General features: G+C 35.9%; 1 protein-coding gene across 2 annotated transcripts in view; it reads left to right on the top strand.

The window, feature by feature from the left end:
• Positions 1-374: 374 nt before the first annotated feature.
• The window catches only part of Klhl1 (kelch like family member 1), a 226,787-nt gene continuing 206,953 nt past the window's right edge, over positions 375-20,208 (top strand). For both annotated transcript variants that reach the window (XM_048341261.1, XM_048341262.1), the window contains exon 1: positions 375-862. In XM_048341261.1, coding sequence (XP_048197218.1) covers positions 375-862 — 488 coding nt within the window. The remainder of the gene's footprint in view (positions 863-20,208) is intronic.

The raw sequence follows: 20,208 nt of genomic DNA on the forward strand, positions 1-20,208 counted from the left end.
CTCGGAGCGCGCAGACGTGCGCTGCTCGCGCATCTCCAGCTTCAGGGGCTCCCTTCGGGCCACAACGTGGATTTCGAGGATTCACAGCCACTGTTGTCCCACTTCTGCCTCAGCACCCGACGTGTGACCTTCTCACGCCTCGGTCCACAGGACTTGATCGTAGCTGAGCCGCGCTCCTTTGCCCTCCGCGATCGGCGCGGGTGTCTGGGCTTGGCAGGGCGAGCGCAGCCCGCCTGTCTGCCTCCTTAGGCTCCAGGAGGGCTCAGAGCGCATCCGATCTCTTTCCCCGCCCAGGACACTGCTGGCTTCTCCCCTGGTCTGCTGGCCCGCTACTCTTGGGTGACCTGCCATCGCTTTGCTTTCCTTGCTACACCATGTCAGGCTCTGGGAGAAAAGACTTTGACGTGAAGCACATCCTGCGACTCCGCTGGAAACTCTTCAGCCATCCTTCGCCATCCCAGGGCAGCCCAGCGGGGGGCGGCTGCCTCCAACCGGACGGAAGCGGCGGCTTTGAGCACTGGGGACCCAGCCAGAGTCGCCTGCTCAAAAGCCAAGAGAGAGGCAATGTGAGCGCTTTTTGGAAGAAACCTTCCTCTTCTTCTTCGTCCTCTTCCTCTTCCTCTTCTTCCTTCAATCCGCTCAATGGCACCCTACTACCGGTGGCCACAAGGCTGCAGCAAGGGGCTCCTGGGCAGGGCAGCCAGCAGCCAGCCAGGACCCTGTTCTATGTGGAGTCCCTAGAGGAGGAAGCGGTGCCAGGCATGGACTTCCCCGGACCCCACGAGGAAGGGCTGGTCCTGCAAGAGCTCAAAGTGGAGCCAGTCAACTCCAGCCAGGCAACAGGTGAAGGATGTGGACACAGGTACAGTATGTCCCTCTGGGTCACCCACGTGCCTTTCCAGTCCCCACTCCTTTCTCCTCTTGTGCTGTTGTGGTTCACTAAGTCTAAATGATTTCCGGGTGGAAATGTTGAGTTCGATGCCAGCCTCTGATTTCTCACTGCCCAAATTGTAATCTCATTAAAACTTTGCTCGTTGATTTCCTTAGCTTACTACACATGGTCTTGATTTGCAAGTCGTCAATGGAATTGAAAGTGCATACATTTTGGTACATTTGTAAAAGAGGTGGTTCTCATAGTTCTGTGCTTATTCAGTTCTTTGGTCTTTGACTTCTATTCGTTTCTGAACATTATCTGATTGATATAAAGTAAAACTGATTTCAAGACAAATCAGAAAGCATTCCCTTTGCTGAACAAGTCGCTGGCATAGCCTGAATATCTAGGGTCCTTGTGCGTTTGGTTTTGTACTCCGGGAATAACGCGATGGAGAAAATACTATCTCATGTGCATCCCTCCCCAAGCAGGGCTCCTGTTCTCAATCTCAACTTTCCTTTGGGTGCTTTTACTTTCTGCTCATTTTTTCCTTCTTCAAAGTAAGTCCTAGAATCCAACTGTTGCTGGTCACTTTCATATGCAGCTGTTTTGATCTTTTGATCTCACTAATGGAAGTACGTTCTCTTAAGCAGTTAATATCCTTCCTAGCTCATTTCCAGTTTGACATTGTAATTTGACACTGCTAATTTGAAACCACTGAAAAATCCTGGGCCTCCATGAAATTAACTCCTGCTGATTGTTAACATTTTTAGAGAATTGTGAGTCATTATTGTTCATTCCATCATTACTTCTTTGGGCATAAAATGAGGAGGATATGAAGGATTTGCATTTAGATTCATATGATATCAGAATACATTACTGAAAAGAATTAGAGGAGAAATGTGCAGTAGAATAATCATGGATATGCTAATGTATTTTAATTACTTCACAAGAACAAATTATATACAGACACAACTTTTGAGCTTTCACTTAGATCAATGAGCTTCTTATAAAGTTGATTCATTTCCAGAGAGAAAATATAAAATAAAACAATATATAGGTGCTCTTTATACTGGCCACTGTGATGTGGAAGAACAAAACAATTACCAAATTTTTACACTTCATGAATTCTATTGATATGACTTTAAATTGTAAGCATTATGAATGTATTCTGTTATATTCACATTTAATGCAACTATTATTTTAATGGGGAGACAGTTAATTTGTAATTTTAAGGTATATTAAAAGAGAACTAAGAATGTTAGATACTCAATCAAAATAGGGTTACAAAAATGAATCTAACAATGCCATGGACATAATGAAGTTTGCAAACTAACCTATTCAGTGTACATTTGACTTCAAAATAGAAAAACTTGAGCTTTTCATCCATTTAGTGGAGTAAACATAAAACTTGGGTTGGAATTATTCCTAAAGATGCAGTAATTTATCCTATATGCTTAAAGGAAGCTAAGTAAAATAGTTACTAATTACTACTTTATTAAAACTGATATATTTGAGAATTGTAAAGCTCAAAAACAAATATATCCAATTTATTACATGTATATTTAAACATCCAAATCCAGTAAAAATAAGAGTCTACCTAGAAATATTAATAGTTCCTATCTTCAGAGGCAGTTTGATATAAATAGTTTACAAAGTGAGGCATGCTGGCTTTAGTGATGTATAAAGACTTTCATGAATCTTGGAGATATACTAATTGGAGTACTGACATCATTAATGACAATACATTTCAAAATCAGAAACTAGAAACTATAGATCAAAATAAATCATCAGACCTAACTTACTTTTGGCTCTATTTCATTGTTTTAAAATTCATACACACACACACACACACACACACACACACACACACACACAAATACTCAGGAAAAAATAAACTTGGAAAATCACCAAATGTCAACAAAAATAATCTTTAAATGTTGGCACAGTGTATCATATGCTATTTAACATGTATAAACTATGGAAAATCAAATGTAATTGCTCATTTAAATTTTATTATTTTCCATGCTGGTCGTTCAGGGAATTGAACTCAGAAAGACCATGTTTATGCTAAGCCAGTGATCTACCAGTAGATTATGTCTGTAGCCAATTAAAAGAAGCCTTAATGATAAGTATACGGTTCAGGTAAGTGTGAATCTTACTAGACATATTGTTTAGAATCAGTACTATTGCCTGGTTTTCCTAATATTACAGAGAACATTGGTTTCATATTCATGACTGAGAACACAACAAGTAAATCAGCAATTAGTAATTAGGAATACAGTATTTTAGTATACTGTAAAATTAGGGCTCATTGTCCAGAAGTAGAAGCGTTTTCAAAGCAAACTACCCAATGGACAGTTGATAACACTTCACAAGTTTGTGGGAAATACTCAGTAATAAGAATTTAAGGGGGCTAGGGATATGGCCTAGTGGCAAGAGTGCCTGCCTCGGATACACGAGGCCCTAGGTTCGATTCCCCAGCACCACATATACAGAAAACGGCCAGAAGCGGCGCTGTGGCTCAAGTGGCAGAGTGCTAGCCTTGAGTGGGAAGAAGCCAGGGACAGTGCTCAGGCCCTGAGTCCAAGGCCCAGGACTGGCCAAAAAAAAAAAAAAAAAAAAAAAAAGAATTTAAATATTTTTCTATGACTGTATTTTATATATAAGAAAACCACATAGCTTTTGTGATGGAAGTGAGTATAGAAACTATATAAACTCCATATAATATTTTTTTATAACTGAGGCCATTATAATACAAAAATATTGTCACATTTAATATGCAGCATTTTGTTATCAAGTCTTATTTTCATGTTCAATTAATACTTCAAATATAAAAGTAGTTCAGTTCCATTCTCTAATGATTTATTTACATGTCTTTTTAAACTTCTGTTTATTTATTTGAACTGTTATCAGTTCAAAATATTGTTTTAGAAATGTGTGTAGATCACTTCAGTAAACCTCATGCTAGAACAGTAGATGGAGGTGGTTCAGAGGAAAGTAGCTCATAACCTTAGTATTTTGGAAAGATCAAATATGATGGACTTAAAAATCAAGTATGCAGTAGTGATGTCGACATAAATTTCAAAATACAATAACTTATCACAGCATATTACATTCAATATTTAGAGCATACACAACTACAACCAAATCTCAGCACTCCTTAAGTGAGAATTAAGAATTATTTTAAATAGAAGAGTGTGTATTCATGTTATTAATTATTAAAGTGCAATCTCTACAGTCTTGCATTTTATACTTATATGAGAGAAGAAAGAAGTCTTAACTATTTGTTTTATTACAACCTAAATTCTTAGAATACAGATATCTGACCAATGGTTTCGTTACCTCCCATAGACCATGTTGTTAAATTCGCACCTCTAAATCTAAACCTGCCCCAGTGCTCTTGTCTTACCACTTCACCTTTCAAATCTTCACTTTTTCTTACTCAATCTTCTCCTTCATCGTACAGAGGGGTTACAGTTTCATATGTAAGGCAGGGGTACATTACTTATTTAACTTGTTACCTCCTTTCTCATTTTTCTCTCCCTTTCCCCATCCCAACTCCTTCCTCGACCCACAAGTTGTACAGTTGTTTTATGCATATTGTTTTATGCATATTGCTGTTTCTTGTAATTTATTTTGAAAAAGAAGTGAATGAAAATTATTAAAAGCAAAATCTCAACTAAAGGTAACTTGAAAGATCAGAAATAATATGATGATGGATTCTAACAATCTTAGCATAACAAAGTATCTTGGAGCTAGGCTAGAAACTCTTTTTTGGGGGGGTCTGTCATCTTTTTTATTTTATTTATTTTCAAAGAGATGTACAGAGAGATTACAGTTTCATATGTTGGGTATTGGATACATTTCTTGTACTGTTACCTCCTCCCTCATTCCCCCTTCCCCTCCCTCTTTCCCTCTCCCCCCATGAATTGTTCAGTTGGTTTACACCAAATAGTTTTGCAAGTATTGCTTTTGTAGTCTTTTGTCTTTTTATCCTGTGTCTCTCGATTTTGGTATTCCCTTTCACTTTCCTAATTCTAATACCAGTATATACAGTTTCCAGTGTACTCAGGTAAGATACAGTTATAGTGCAGGTACAACCACAGGAAGGGGATACAAGAGGATCAACAACAATAGAAGCTACAGTTTCACATAGCATGTTGAAAGTAATTACAACAGTGATATATCACTCATTTCCGTAACATGGAGTTCATTTCACTTAGCGTTATCTTATGCATTAATAGGGGCATAGCTATTAGGCTCTTGTGATCCTCTGATGTGACTAGCTAATTATTCCCTATGAGGAGACCATAGAGTCCAGTTTTCTTTGGGTCTGGCTCATTTCACTTAGTATAATGTTTTTCCAAGTCCTTCCATTTCCTTACAAAAGGGGCAATGCCATTCTTTCTGATAGAGGTATAAAATTACATTGTGTATATGTACCACATTTTCCTGATTCATTCATCTACCTCAGTAGAGGCATCTGGGTTGGTTCCATATTTTAGCTAAGACAAATTGTGCTGTGATGAAAATTGTTGTGCTGGTGTCTTTAGTGTGTTCTAGTTTGTGGTCTTTTGGGTAGATGCCCAAAAGTGCGGCTGCTGGGTCATAGGGGAGCTCTATGTTTAGCCTTCTGAGGAATCTCCATACCGCTTGTCAGAGTGGCTGAACCAGTTTACATTCCCACCAACAATGAAGTAGGGTTCCCTTTTGGCCACATCCCCTCCAACATTTATTATTGTTAGTTTTCTTGATACAGGACAGTCTTACTGGGATGAGGTGGAATCTCAATGTTGTTTTGATTTGCATTTCTTTTATGGCCAGTGATGTAGAGCACTTTTTCATATGTCTCTTGGCCATTCTCATTTCTTCATCAGAGAAGTCTCTTTTTAAGACTTTAGCCCACTTGTTGAGGGGGCTGTTGGTTCTTTGAGGTTTGTTATGGAGAAATTTATTTTTTTTTGTTCTGCATATATTTTAGATATGAGGCCTTTGTCCTTTGTATGGTCAGTAAAGATCTTTTCCCAATCTGTAGGCTTTCTGTTTATATTGCGAGCTATGCCCTACAGAAGCTCTGCATTTTGATGCAGTACCATTTGTCCATCCTTTCTTTGATTTGTAGCATTTCTGGGTCTTTGTTCAGGAAGTTCTGTCCTGTGCCAAGAAGCCCAAGTGTTTCTCATACTTCTTCCTTTAGGGTTTTCAGGGTATCTGTTTTAATTTCGAGTTCTTTGATCTATTTAGAATTCATTTTGGTGCAGGGTGATATATAAGGATCTAGTTTTAGTTTTCGCAGGTGTTGAACCAGTTTTGCCAGCACCATTTGTTAAAGAGACTATCTTTCTTCCATCCTATTGTTTTAGCTCCTTTATCAAAGATTAAGTAGGCATAGTTCTGAGGGTTCTTTTCTGGGTCTTCAATTCTGTTCTATTGGTCTTCAGGCCTTTTCTGGTGCCAATACTTTGCTGTTTTTATTACTATACCTTTATAATACAGCTTGAAGTTTGGTATTGTAATTCATCCAGCTCCAGCACCCATTTATGATAAAAGCCCTGGAAAAAATTTGGATTCCAGGGAACACTCCTGAGTATAATAAAGGCAGTTTATGACAAAGCAAGCATAATTTTAAATGGTGAAAAGCTAAAACCATTCCCTTTAAAATCAGCAAAACAGGGATGTCCACTCTCTCCCCTTCTCTTCAACATAGTACTCGAATTCCTAGCCAGAGCAACTAGGCAAGAAGAAAACATAAAGGGGATCCAAATAGGAAAAGCTGAAGTTAAACTTTCTCTCTTTGCAAATGACATAATCCTATACCTAAAGAACCCCATAGACTCTACTCCCAAACTACTAGAGCTAATCCAAAACTTTGGCAAAGTTGCAGGATATAAAATAAACCCTCAAAAATCAAAGGCCTTTCTATATGCTAATGACCTGAAGACAGAGGCTGAAATTAGGAAAGCAACTCCTTTTGCAATAGCCTCAAAAACCATAAAATACCTAGGAATATCCTTAACCAAAGGAGTGAAAGACCTCTATGATGAGAAATTTATAACCATGAAAAACGAAATGGAAAAACCTCCTATGCTCCTGGATTGGGAGGATTAATATAGTCAAAATGGCAATATTGCCAAAGGCTATCTACAAATTCAATGCAATACCCATTAATATCCCAACACCATTTTTTTAATGAAATAGAGGAAACAGTCCAGAAATTCATATGGAACAATAAAAGACCCCAAATAGAAACTCTTAATAGTATAAGATAAACCTCTGACTTAAGGCTTGATATGTAATTGGGAAAAAATATTCTCTTATAATTTTCAAGATAGCATATCTAGGATTTTCCCATGTGGTGATTAGCTCTAGAGTAATTCCAAGTATTGTTGGACTTTTGAGAATTTCCATCACTATGTTTAAATATATTCAATGTGATATTTTGAACCCACTATGTTTCCAAAATTGGAAACAGCTTCTATAATAAGAAAAATCCCTGATAGTGATGTCAGTGTTATACAATATGTGTTGCATCAAGAATATATTTGAAAGCAAAACAACCAGAAGAAAAAAATATAAAAACAGAAGAAAATATTTTGCTTCATGAACTACAAATATTTGACATCATATTTAATGTGTTTCATAATATTCTTTACTTAACATGTATTCTTAAGTAAGTTTACTCCAAAAGAAACAAAGGTGTATATTAAATTTACCCATTTCTAGTGCTACATTACTAGGTGTCTCCAAAGAATTTCCAACCATTCCCTGATCAAAAATCTATGATCACAGAACACTCACTGATCTCAGTGTCAACCATAGATATCTTGGCCATCCTTTATTGCATCTGCTCACCAACCTTCCCACTAATCTCTGCCTTCCTTATTCAGTATCTTTCTACATAATCATTCACTGCCTTTGGGCTCCAAAGTCAATCTTTAACCCACCATTTCCTATTTATTGAGATGTCTTGAATAAAATCTTTGTATGTTTCTCATTAAGTATTTGATCCTCTAATAAATTCATTTCTCCTGCCTTATTTTCTTAGAGTAACTCGTCCTTCAAACTTTATTGAAGTTTGTAATCATGTAGTCACATCTATGTTGATGGAGTTGGGCTAACTGAATATTTCACATGAAAAGGAATATGTTTTTTTTTCATCATTTTGCTTTTATTAAATAGCATGTACTAATTCAACAAGTATCATTAAATATGTAAATTGCTACTTAATCATGTTAATTGACATTAGTAACTATTGTTTGCAGATAGCATACTGAAAAATATCTATGTAAGTAAAATTGTAACACCCAAGGATCCTGGTACAATTATTGATCTACTGCTTTCCTTATTATGATGAGTGAAATTACTGAGTGCCTGTGTCTCTTCCTTGTAATCCTAGTTACTCAAGGAAGGATCTGAAGAGTGAGTTTGAAAGCCAACCTAGACAGAAAAATAAAAAGCCTCTTCAGGAAAATACAGCTATGAGAACTTAGCTTAAGTGATAGAACAACAGCCTTAAATGAAAAAGCTGCACAAAAGTGCAAAGTCCAGAGTGCAATCCTGATACTAGAAGTGTGTTGTGTGGGGGAGGGGGAGTGCTTACATATAATCAGAGTGACTTCCCAGAATCATAGGCTTAAAGGCAGTTGAACTACACTTTTAGACTTTGTTTCTTCTTTGTTATCTGATTCTATGAATCACATTTCAAGCCAATTTTGCCTTTAGCTCCTTTGCTTTATTTTTCTCAGGTTTCTTTTGCATTTAAACAGAGAAAAAGAACAGACGCTCCAACTATGTCACTAGAAAAATAGTTTTCTAGTTCCCTTGTTAGAAATTCTATTTGATTTTGAATGCTTAAAATAACTTCATAAAATCATAATTCCAAAAAGAAAATCTTGATATCTCTAGCCAAATAGGACTTTTAATTGCAAGGTAAAAATAAGTGAATCATTTAAATTTGGTTTATTGAATGTATTTTATTTTGGAATTGTTCAATTGGCATAGCTTACAAATTAAAAAAATAGAGTAAAAGAGAAATTTGTGGTAAAAGCTTTTTTTACATTCAGACCTTCTAGAGTGCTACCTCGAGTGAATTTACTAGAGCCAACGTTGTTAGCTCACTTAGACTCATTCTCAGAAACAAAACAAAACAGAAGACCTCAGTTATGGTGCAATAGGTAGAGCACTTGTCTAGTGATTGAGCCCTGGGTTCAAATTCCATGTTCTAAAGAAAATAAATAAATAAAAAGCCAAAAGTGAGGATATTATTATCTAGCAATCCCACTGTCAAATTATGGAAGTAATTAGCATATCCCTTGATGGGTGAGCAGAAAAAGAAGCGCGCGCGCGCGCGCGCGCACACACACACACACACACACGAACACCACTACTTACCCTTAAAAATTGTTTCATCTGAAAACAGGGAGAAAATTTAAATATCATCAAACTAATTGTGGTAAGCTTAAAAATAAATATAAATTCCTTATAATTAACCTACAGATAGAATCTACAAAATGTGAACCCATCAATCTGTAAGTAAGATGATAATTTCAAAAGTAAGTTATTGGACTGGTCCAAATGCACAATATTCCAGGGAACTTTTTTTTTTTTTTGCCAGTCCTGGGCCTTGGACTCAGGACCTGAGCACTGTCCCTGGCTTCTTTTTGCGCAAGGCTAGCACTCTACCACTTGAGCCGCAGCGCCACTTCTGGCATTTTCTGTATATGTGGTGCTAGGGAATCGAACCAAGGGCTTCATGTATAAGAGGCAAGCGCGCTTGCCACTAGGCCATATCCCCAGCCCCTCCAGGGAACTCTTGTACACAATGGTGACTCATTATGTTAAATGTGGACACAAAACCAATTGAGAGGCAGAAATAATAAGTGTGAGGCTCTAAATTCAGACACCAGTACTGCAGATAAATAAATTAATAAATGCATAAATGTATAAAAGGAATTAAAAAAGTGCTGTGTGTATGAGACTTAACACAAAAAGTCTCCATAAACTGTTTTGAACAACATAAGTCAAACAATATTTTGTTAATAATTATGACCTGAAAATTATGAGAATTTTCCTAGTTGACATTTTTCATTGAAAAAAATTAGCTAATTTAATTTTTAAATTACGAGTCTAAAGAAGAGTTAAAATATTAATTTAATGATTATCAATCTTGCTTAGTGAACATTATCAATTAGGTAAAGATTTATAGATATTTCAGAGTGCAATATTGCTCTCTAGTGGTGATGTCTTCACACCAAAGTTCTGGGTCCTTTGGAAAGGTAAGGAGAGGATTCTAGTATAAATTAGTAGATGAATAAGGCTATTTTAAAAAGGCAATATAATCTTTTTGAAAGCTTCATCACAATTAAAAAAAATAAATTTCTACATAGTAATGAAAATTAAGAAGATCCCTAAAACTCTGCAATTTAACAAACATTGAAATATTAAATTATGAAATTGTAGTTGCCTAGTTATTTTATGGATATTACTGTTTGAATGGATAACTAAAAATAAAATTTTAATCTTGATTTTTTTATGACAAACTTACTTATGATAAACTTACTTCAGAGTGTCTACCTCATATAATATAACAAATTTCCTCTTTTTAGGATCAAACATTAATTTTAGACAGACTTATTGATACTACCCATAATTTAAAATAACTTTTTCATTTAACAAATACTGAAAATTACTCATGATGCGTTGTACAAATTAAAAGTCTGTTACACAACTATTTGAAGACAATAATAAAAAATAATAATACCTATGCAAATCATGCAGAGGTCACTTATGATACTAATATAATAAGAGAAAATCAGTATGTTAATTCCTAAGTAATACTACTTAGGAATATTATTACAGTGGCCACATCTTGAATCACATGATCTTGCCAATCACATGATCAGCTTTATCTACTTCATTTGTTTTGGTTTGTTTGTTTGCTTGTTTGTTATGGCAGTTGAAAGCTGATAAGAGAGGCTTAGGGTAGGGGATATTTGAATGGAGAGGAAATGGAAGAATACAGTCATAATAATCAAAGCACAAAGGGGAGAATGTTGAAGTGGATGATACAAATTTTAATGCATAGTATTCATAAACTGATTTGTTGGTAACTCCTTTGTACAATTGCTTATAGATCATTTAAAATATATTTTTAAAAACTAAAGAATAAACAAGATTTATTCAACTGGATACTTTCCCTTCACTAATATTTTTGTGATAGTTTTGAAAAATGGGAATAATTATTTACTTTGAAGAAGAATCAGAGTAAGAGTTTCAAGAGCTGACCACATAACTGACTGAGAATTTTCTAAAGAGAGAGAAAGGCCTGATAGTAATGAAAAGAATGACCCAAGAGGCTGAGAATATGGCCTAGTGGCAAGAGTGCTTGTCTCCTATACATGAAGTCCTGGGTTTGATTCCCCAGCACCACATATATAGAAAATGACCATAAGTGGCACTGTGGCTCAAGAGGCAGAGTGCTAGCCTTAAGGAAAAAGAAGCCAGGGACAGTGCTCACTGAGTCCAAGCCCCAGGACTGGCAATTAAAAGAATGACCAAACTTCATTTGACCATCCATAAAGGTCATATTGACACAGCCATGCAAAATTATCATTTTTGTGCCCCCCCCCAATTAAATCAGATTACATCCAATAGGAGTCAGATATTTTCTCGTGCTTTACGTGGAAATCTTTATTGTGGTGTTCAATAGCTTCAATTCTCCACTCTCTTAAGCAGTCTACCCAAACTTTACTGTGAAAAGAATATAAATTTCTATTCAGTGGGCCAACTTAATTCTTTGCCTAAGGAATATCATTTTCTCAAATTCCTTGTACCTCCAATGACTGAGTGAACATACACTTGTATTAAAATTTTAAGTGATTATTGGGTCACATTTGTTTTCCAGTGAATTTCACATAAACTTATAGATCCTCTGTGATTACCCTCTCCCTGATGAGAGAGCTCATATCAGCATAATATCTTGTTTACAAATATATTTTTCTCATGTTAAAGAAGTACTGGTAATTTTAAGCATAATTATTCCTATTAATTGGTAAAATCAAAGAGGGTCTGTAACTGTTTTAGTAAATTACAAAATTCCATAAGCAACATCAATATTAGCCTCAAATAGTATCATTAGTTATCATGCTGTTATTCAAACAAATTGCATATTTTACATGCATATAATCTTGATAAATCCAAAGCAATTCACAGTGTAAATTACAGTGATAGTCACAGTACATTGTTAGTTTCATTCTCCAGTCTTCTACCCTCCAGAGATAATCTATTTGTGCTACAAAACTTTATATCCAACACGATTGGTTGAAAATACCATGAGAAAAACAGTCAAAAATAGTTTGCCAAAAGAGAATGTCAAACACAAACTTCAGTTTGGAAACAGAAAGAAAATATAATCTGTCACATTGAGTTACACTCCTCCACATGAGTGTACACTTTGTGTTCAACATATTTTTAAAATTTTTGTTTCACAATAAGACAGATAAGTCAAGAAATCAAGAGGAGGAGTTTTGCTTTTTTTATAACAATGTCTTTCTGTTCTTTTTTAAAATTTTCTGTTATACTATGGTTATAATAATTTGGGATTGATTAGGGATTTTTACTATATTTCCTATTCTATAGAAGGCAGGAGTCTGTTAATCTAAAATATGCAAGATTTGAGACGTTGCCAGTTTTGTTTGTTGGTATTTGGCAGTGAAGGTTCAATCCCTAATGAATGACATCCATGAATATGACAGCCCCCTGCAACATGGACTCTCCATGATCCATTTCTCCTCCTCCTCCTCCTCCTCCTCCTCCTCCTCCTCCTCCTCCTCCTCCTCCTCCTCCTCCTCCTCCTCCTCCTCCTCCTCCTTCTTTTCTTCTTCTTCTTCTTCTTCTTCTTCTTCTTCTTCTTCTTCTTCTTCTTCTTCTTCTTCTTCTTCTTCTTCTTCTCCTTCCTCTCCCTCATCTTCCTCTCCCTCTTCTCCCTTCTTCTCCTCCCTTCTGTCTTTATCTCTGTGCCCCTCCTATATCTTTCTTTTCATCTCATCTAAATAATTCAATTCCAGACAAAGAAAAAAAATGTAGAAAAAAAACCATGGAATCTATCTTCATCTTATAAGAAGAAATATTTATAAATGCTTTCATAAAATGCATAATTCTCAGAAACCATAATACAGAAAAATGAAATACTTTATTGTTTCAAATTATTCATACATGGATAATGCTTCATAAACAAAACTCTTCAAGATAGAATTACCTAGAATTGTTTGTAATTTGGAACTGTTCTATGTCCACACTGGCCAGTATTATAGACTTAGCCATATTGACAAATGAGTACTTCAAATAGGTAGAGGATGGTTGATTGAGAAACTAAAACTGTTACCACAAAAAGGTATCAGTATATATTAGAGTTGTAGTTGTGAGTCACTGTGTCATATATATATGTATATTACATGTACATTATAATATATCACATATATATTCATATGCGTTAAAAAGTGAAATAATTGGGAGAGAGCAATTGCAATTCTTGTAATATGGACGTCAGATATGGCCAGTGAAAGAGGGAAGAAGCTGACTCCATCTCCACTTTCTTCAGAAGCCCAGGAAGATTCCCTCTCCCTGTAAACAATAGTGCCCCACCTCCCTGAATCAGCATGCCAATTCTTTTTTTTTTTTTTTTTTTTTTTGGCCAGTCCTGGGCCTTGGACTCAGGGCCTGAGCACTGTCCCTGGCTTCCTTTTCCTCAAGGCTAGCACTCTGCCACTTAAGCCACAGTGCTGCTTCTGGCCGTTTTCTGTATATGTGGTGCTGGGGAATTGAACCCAGGGCCTCATGTATACGAGGCAAGCACTCTTGCCACTAGGCCATATCTCCAGCCCCAGCATGCCAATTCTTGATGGGCCTGCCTGTATTCCTACAGGAAGGGAAGCCTCAGGGAAGCCCCATCTCCAGGTAATGGGAGTTCCTGAATCCCAAGAGAAAGGGGTGGGTGGGCACATGGCCTATAGGTTACTGAACCTGTCTGTCAAGTGCTTGGAACTGGGAGCTTCCTTTGATCCTGCCCCCTGACCTGACCCTATTTAGGGGCAGGCCAGCTCAGGCACCATTATGCCATGCCACATGTTCGAGTCTTGTGTCTGTCATCCCCATGGCATCCCAATTCAGCTCCCCATTGGAGCTGAATTGGTTTGTTGGTACTTGGAAATCCTGCGGAAGTAAGTCTCTGTGCCACTGCCCTGTTCTGTGTTATATGTTTTTTTTCTGAAAGCTGGAATGGGTCCCTGTGGAATTTCCCCAATAAATTCATCTTTTTACTAGAGACTGTCTCTGAGTGGTGGACTCTTGGAGGGATGGGGGATTGCCCCCTCCCTCAGACACCATTACATTCTGATCACAGTATGACTCTCATAACTTTGTACAACCCAAAAAGGACAGTGACCTAAGAAAGCTAGCACATGTCCCTATGCCATCAAAGAAATCAAGTCCTGCTGTTGATTAGAACTAATGTCACAGAGTGGTTGAAAGAAAGCACCTTAAATTACTACAGGTGAGATTGATGGAAGTCCTAAACTGGAGAGGCAACTTCTTTAATTTGAGAAAATCAATGCAGTAATTAGGGAAACTACAGGGAACTAAGGGTGCAGAACAGATTCCCTTCTAGTGAGAAGCAGGCAGAGGAGCACAGGTGTGAGAGATGAGTACTAAATCTATGCCAGAGAGAGGAAAGCTAGGCTAACAAAGAAATCAGTAACAACAAACAGAGAGGGAATGCATCCACAGAGTATAGGTGAGAGTAACTAACACTCAGGATCACATAAAGGTTCAAAGAGCATGTTTTAGTAATAGTTTCAAGTGTTTATAAATGAGAACCAATTATTAGTTGCCTTCATCCATGAGATAAGGGCTTCTTTGTCCTAATGCCATTGTAATCTACTCTTTCCCAGTCCTATGACAGGCCACATTGTTCATCCTACTATCTGTCTCTTTTCCCAACAGAAACAACCTCATACACTCAGCACCCACAAATCCCTTTGGTTTCTATAATGACCACACTGTTGTCTCAAATTACAGAAGCTGAATTATGTCTATCTCATGTTTGTTAATTTAAGGCTCTGGCTTTCAACCATTCCTTTGACTTTAGTCTGATCAATAAAATGAGTAGATCTCTCATATGTATGTAATTAAGGAGATGAATATTAAGGAAATATATTAATGATATGTACAAATCTATGTTTTTAATCATCTTTTTGTGTATCTGAGTCTCTTTTATGTATGTCTCTGTGTGTGTGTGTGTGTGTGTGTGTGTGTATTCATATGTCCATTGAGGTAATGTAAGCAGAGAAGCATGAAATCTGCTTTTACCACTTCCCATTTCCATTAGTAAGAACAATCATGAGAATTGCATAATTTTGAGACATCTAGCTAAAAAAATGATTTTTGTTTGCAATATAAACCATCTCTAACCACATACTTAGTGTAAGACTCATATAATCTTTTCAATTACTGTTAAATGTCAATATAAAATGAAAATTTTCTAGGTATCCATAGTACAATTATTTTACTACCTACATGAATATAAAAGTTTGTGGGTTTTAAATTACCTTATAAAATGGCCTAGTGATTTTCTTTAATATATATATTCCTCCTATATACTTTAAATCATCTCTGGGTTACCTATAAAACCAAACGCAACACAGATGGCATGTAACTAATTGAACTATATTGGTTGGTTAATGAAGACAAGAAAGTCTGTACAAGTGTAGCAGCAATGAATGTTTTTCCAATAATTTTGTTGCCTAGTTGATTGTCTACATATATGAAAATTGCAAATGTAGAGGGCTCACCTTATTTAAAAGCTTAGAATAAGCACTATCTTAACTCTGTTGATCTCTGTTGTCTTTCTGTGATTTATACATTTCTATGATATGCCAAGTGTTTTAAAGATTCATACAGATCACCTGATCTTATAACGATACATGTTTCTTTAAAAACAAAAACAAAACAGTAATGTTCTACTTCACTCCCTTCATGTATGACAGCCAGAAATAAGGCTTTTCAAACTGTCTGTCTCTGTGTCTGTCTATCTCTCTATCTTTCCCTCTCTATATGTGTATGTGTATGAAGACCTTTAGTATCTCTGCTATTTTCATGATAAGTGTATGTTTACTAAATTCATATATACTCATATATTCATATAAAATAATGGATATTTTCTGTGTTCAGACACATAAATATTGAACATCTCATACCAATTTAAAAACAGGTGATTTTGGCATATTTAGAAAAACATTTAAATAACTCATTCTCAGTGAATTAAGTATTTTTATATGTATTATACGTAAATCAGAGAAATTGCTTTAAAGTTCAGCTTATTACAGATCATGCAGTTATCCTTTTAACAATATTGCATTGATGTAGAGCACATCTTCATGTGTCTCTTGGACATTCTCATTTCCTCTTCCGAGAAGTCTCTTTTTAGATCTTGGGCCCATAGAGGGGGCCATTGGTTCTTTGAAGATTTGTTTTGGAGGAATTTAATTTTCTGAGTTCTATGTATATTTTAGATATGAGGCCTTTGTCAGTAAAGGTCTTTTCCCAATCTGTGGGCTTTCTCTTTATCTTGGAAGCTATGTCCTTTGCCGTGCAAAATCTCTTCAGTTTGACGCAATTCCATTTGTTCAAACTTTCTTTAATTTGTTGCATTTATGAAGTCCTCTACATCACTGGCCATAGAAGAAATGCAAATCAAAACAACACTGAGATTCTACCTCACCCCATTAAGAATGTCCATTATCAGGAAAACTACTAATAACAAATGCTGGAGGGGATATGACCAAAAACTACATTGTTGATGCGAACATAAACTTGTTCAACCATTCTGGAAAGCACAGTGGAGGTATCTCAGAGGGCTAAACATAGAGCTTCCTTGTGACCATAGCAGTCCCACTTTTGGGCATCTACCCAAAAGATTATAAGCAAGACCTCACTAAAGCCACCTGCACAACTATGTTCATTGTACTGCAATTTGTCATTGTTAAAATATGGAACCTAGATGCTCCTCAATAGATGAGTGGATCATGAAAATGTACACAATGAAATTCTAAGCCTCTACCAGAAGGAATGATACTGCCCCATTTGTAAGGAAATTAAAGGACTTGGAAAAATCATACTAAACGAAGTGAGCCAGACCCAAAGAAACATGGACTCTATGGTTTCCCACATAGAGAATAATAGTACATCTCCAGGATAGTCAGAGCAGAAGGTCACAATAGCTCAATAGCTATGCCTGTATGAACACATAAGTTATTGGAATAAGAGTTATATCACAGGGGCTGGGGATATAGCCTAGGCCCTAGGTTCAATTCCCCAGCACCACATATACAGAAAACGTCCAGAAGCGGCGCTGTGGCTCAAGTGGCAGAGTGCTAGCCTTGAGCGGGAAGAAGCCAGGGACAGTGCTTAGGCCCTGAGTCCAAGGCCCAGGACTGGCCAAAAAAAAAAAAAAAAAAAAAAAGAGTTATATCACTGTTGTAGTTCTTTTCAACATGCCATGTGAAACCATACCTTTTTTTCTCCCTCTCTCATTCCCTTCCTGTGGTTTTCACCCTGCTAATATGATAACTGATCTTATTACCCCAGATACTGTATATATACGTATTGAACTAGGGAAGTGAAAGGGAATACCAAAATTGAGAGACAAAGGATAAAAGGACAAACCATTGCAATAGCAATACTTACAAAACCAATTGGTGTAAATCAACTGTACAACTCATGGGGGTAGAGGGAAATGGGGGAAGGGGGATGGGGGAAAATGAGAGAGGAGGTAACAAGATGGATAAGAAATGTACTTGCTTTACATATGAAACTGTAACCCCTCTGTACTTCACTTTGACAATAAAGAACAAGAAAAATATTGTATTAACTACAAAAAGGATATTTTATAATGGCTTTTGATTTTTTTTGAAATTTCACTTATGGTTTAGAGAGGTTTTATTTTAATAAACTAGAAAATACTACTGGGAATCACAATTATAAATCAAATGTTTTTGCTTTTACTTTTGTTTCTTCTTTGTTCTTGGAGCCTTAATAGTTAAAAAAAAAAAGATGGGTTAGAGTGAACTGATCTATTTATATGCAATGCCTTGTTGGTGAGTCAAATTGTTATATGCATACGAAATATTAATTAATTCTATAAGATTTTAGGTATGTCAATTTCTATGTATATACATGAAAATTACCATATAAAAGATCCAATGAGTATGATTTTGTTATTTTGTAGAAAGTCTTTTGTTTCTTTTACTATGCTTCATCTAAGCACCAGTTAGCTATAATTACTTTTCCTTACTAATTCTTTCTTCATTTTTAGTCACAAATACAAATTGTATATTAATATGGTGTAAAACATATTTGTTTTATGTACATATTATAGAATTTCTAAATAAAGGCAAAAAGGAGGAAGTGGAGCTCTGACCCAAACTGTAAAACACCAGCCTTGAGCATTAAAGCTAAGGGTCAAAATCCAGGCCCTAAGTTCACACCCCAGTACAAACACACACACACAGACACACACACACACATACACACACACACACCCTTTTAAATCCAGTAGAAATTTAACGTTTAGATTATATTTTTAGAAGAATACTTTTCAACTTTGTTATTCTTTTTTAAAATTTATTTATTGTCAAATTGGTGTGCAGAGGAGTTACATTTTCATATGTAAGGCAGTGAGTACATTTCTTATCAAACTTGTTACCTCCTTTCTCATTTTTCTCCCACCTTCTTGAATTTTTGATATTTAAAAAATATTTAATTTTAATGCTTAATGTATTTGAGTTAATTACTTGTTTCAATACTTTTTGCAATTTTTTCTAATGTATCTATTAAGTTGCTAAATCTCATGAAGTATGATAGATTGGATTAACATTATTATATACTTCTAACTTTCTATTTATGGCTTTTCTTTTTTTTTTTTTTGCCAGTCCTGGACCTTGGACTCAGGGCCTGAGCACTGTCCCTGGCTTCTCTTTGCTCAAGGCTAGCACTCTGCCACTTGAGTCACAGCGCCACTTCTGACCATTTTCTGTATATGTGGTGCTGGGGAATCGAACCCAGGGCTTTATGTATACGAGGCAAGCGCTCTTGCCACTAGGCTATATCCCCAGCCCCCTAACTTTCTATTTAATCAATCTGAATAAATATAATTTTCTAAATACTTCACTTTTTGTATTTTTCTAACATATATTAAGTTGCTAAATCTCATTAAGTATGATAGATTGGGTTAGTATCTTACATACTTCTATTGAATCTATCTGAATAAATATAATTTTCTAAAATATATCTCATCATCTCTATCATTTTTGTGTATTATAGGTTTCTAATAGAATGTATACAGTATGGTTTAATTGTAGTCCAGACATGTAATGTTTTCAAAGTTGTTTTTAAGTGGAGTTTGTATTGACCGATTTCTATACAAATCAAACATGTTTGTAAAACTTAATACTTTTGGGGCTGGGGATATGGCCTAGTGGCAAGAGTGCCTGCCTCATATACATGAGGCCCTGGGTTCGATTCCCCAGCACCACATATACAGAAAATGGCCAGAAGTGGCGCTGTGGCTCAAGTGGCAGAGTGCTAGCCTTGAGCAAAAAGAAGCCAGGGACAGTGCTCAGCCCCTGAGTCCAAGCCCCAGGACTGGAAAAAAAAAAAAAAAGATTAAAAAAAAACTTAATACTTTTTTTTTCCATTTTCTACATTTCTTTATGTAGCTAATTCTCTCAGAGGACAATATCTATTCATATTAGACAAACAACATATTTTAGAAGATTTCATTGAAGTGTTTCATACAATCAATTTTTAAATAATGGAATTTATAAGTACCTTCTCCTACTACAGAAATATATATATATAATCATTTACCATTAACTGCGGTAAATCTTTTAATACACATGTCACTTATCATTAATTATAAAATTGTGATTACTATACTTTATATTGTAATTATTTACTAAGATCTATATATAACTTACAATTTCTTTTCTTCTTTTTTAGATCTTTATCTTGGATATTTGGGAGGACTTGTTTTTTTTCCTTTTTTTTTTTTGCCCATTATAAATTCGCTCCTTTAGTGGGGTTTTAAATTTCCATGAATTTTTTACTGCTTGCAAATTTAACAGATTGGATTAGAGATTTCTTAAGATATGTTCATTTTAATTCTCATTTTGAGAAAGTATCTGGCTTCATAGTGCCTTCTGTCACAAACTAAGATCCTTGAACTATACTCATATAAAACAAACCCTATTTTGGTTTCCTTGACTTATCTTTTTTGTTTA

The sequence above is a fragment of the Perognathus longimembris genome, chromosome 3 (assembly GCF_023159225.1).
Source record: "Perognathus longimembris pacificus isolate PPM17 chromosome 3, ASM2315922v1, whole genome shotgun sequence".
NCBI classification, from domain to species: domain Eukaryota; kingdom Metazoa; phylum Chordata; class Mammalia; order Rodentia; family Heteromyidae; genus Perognathus; species Perognathus longimembris.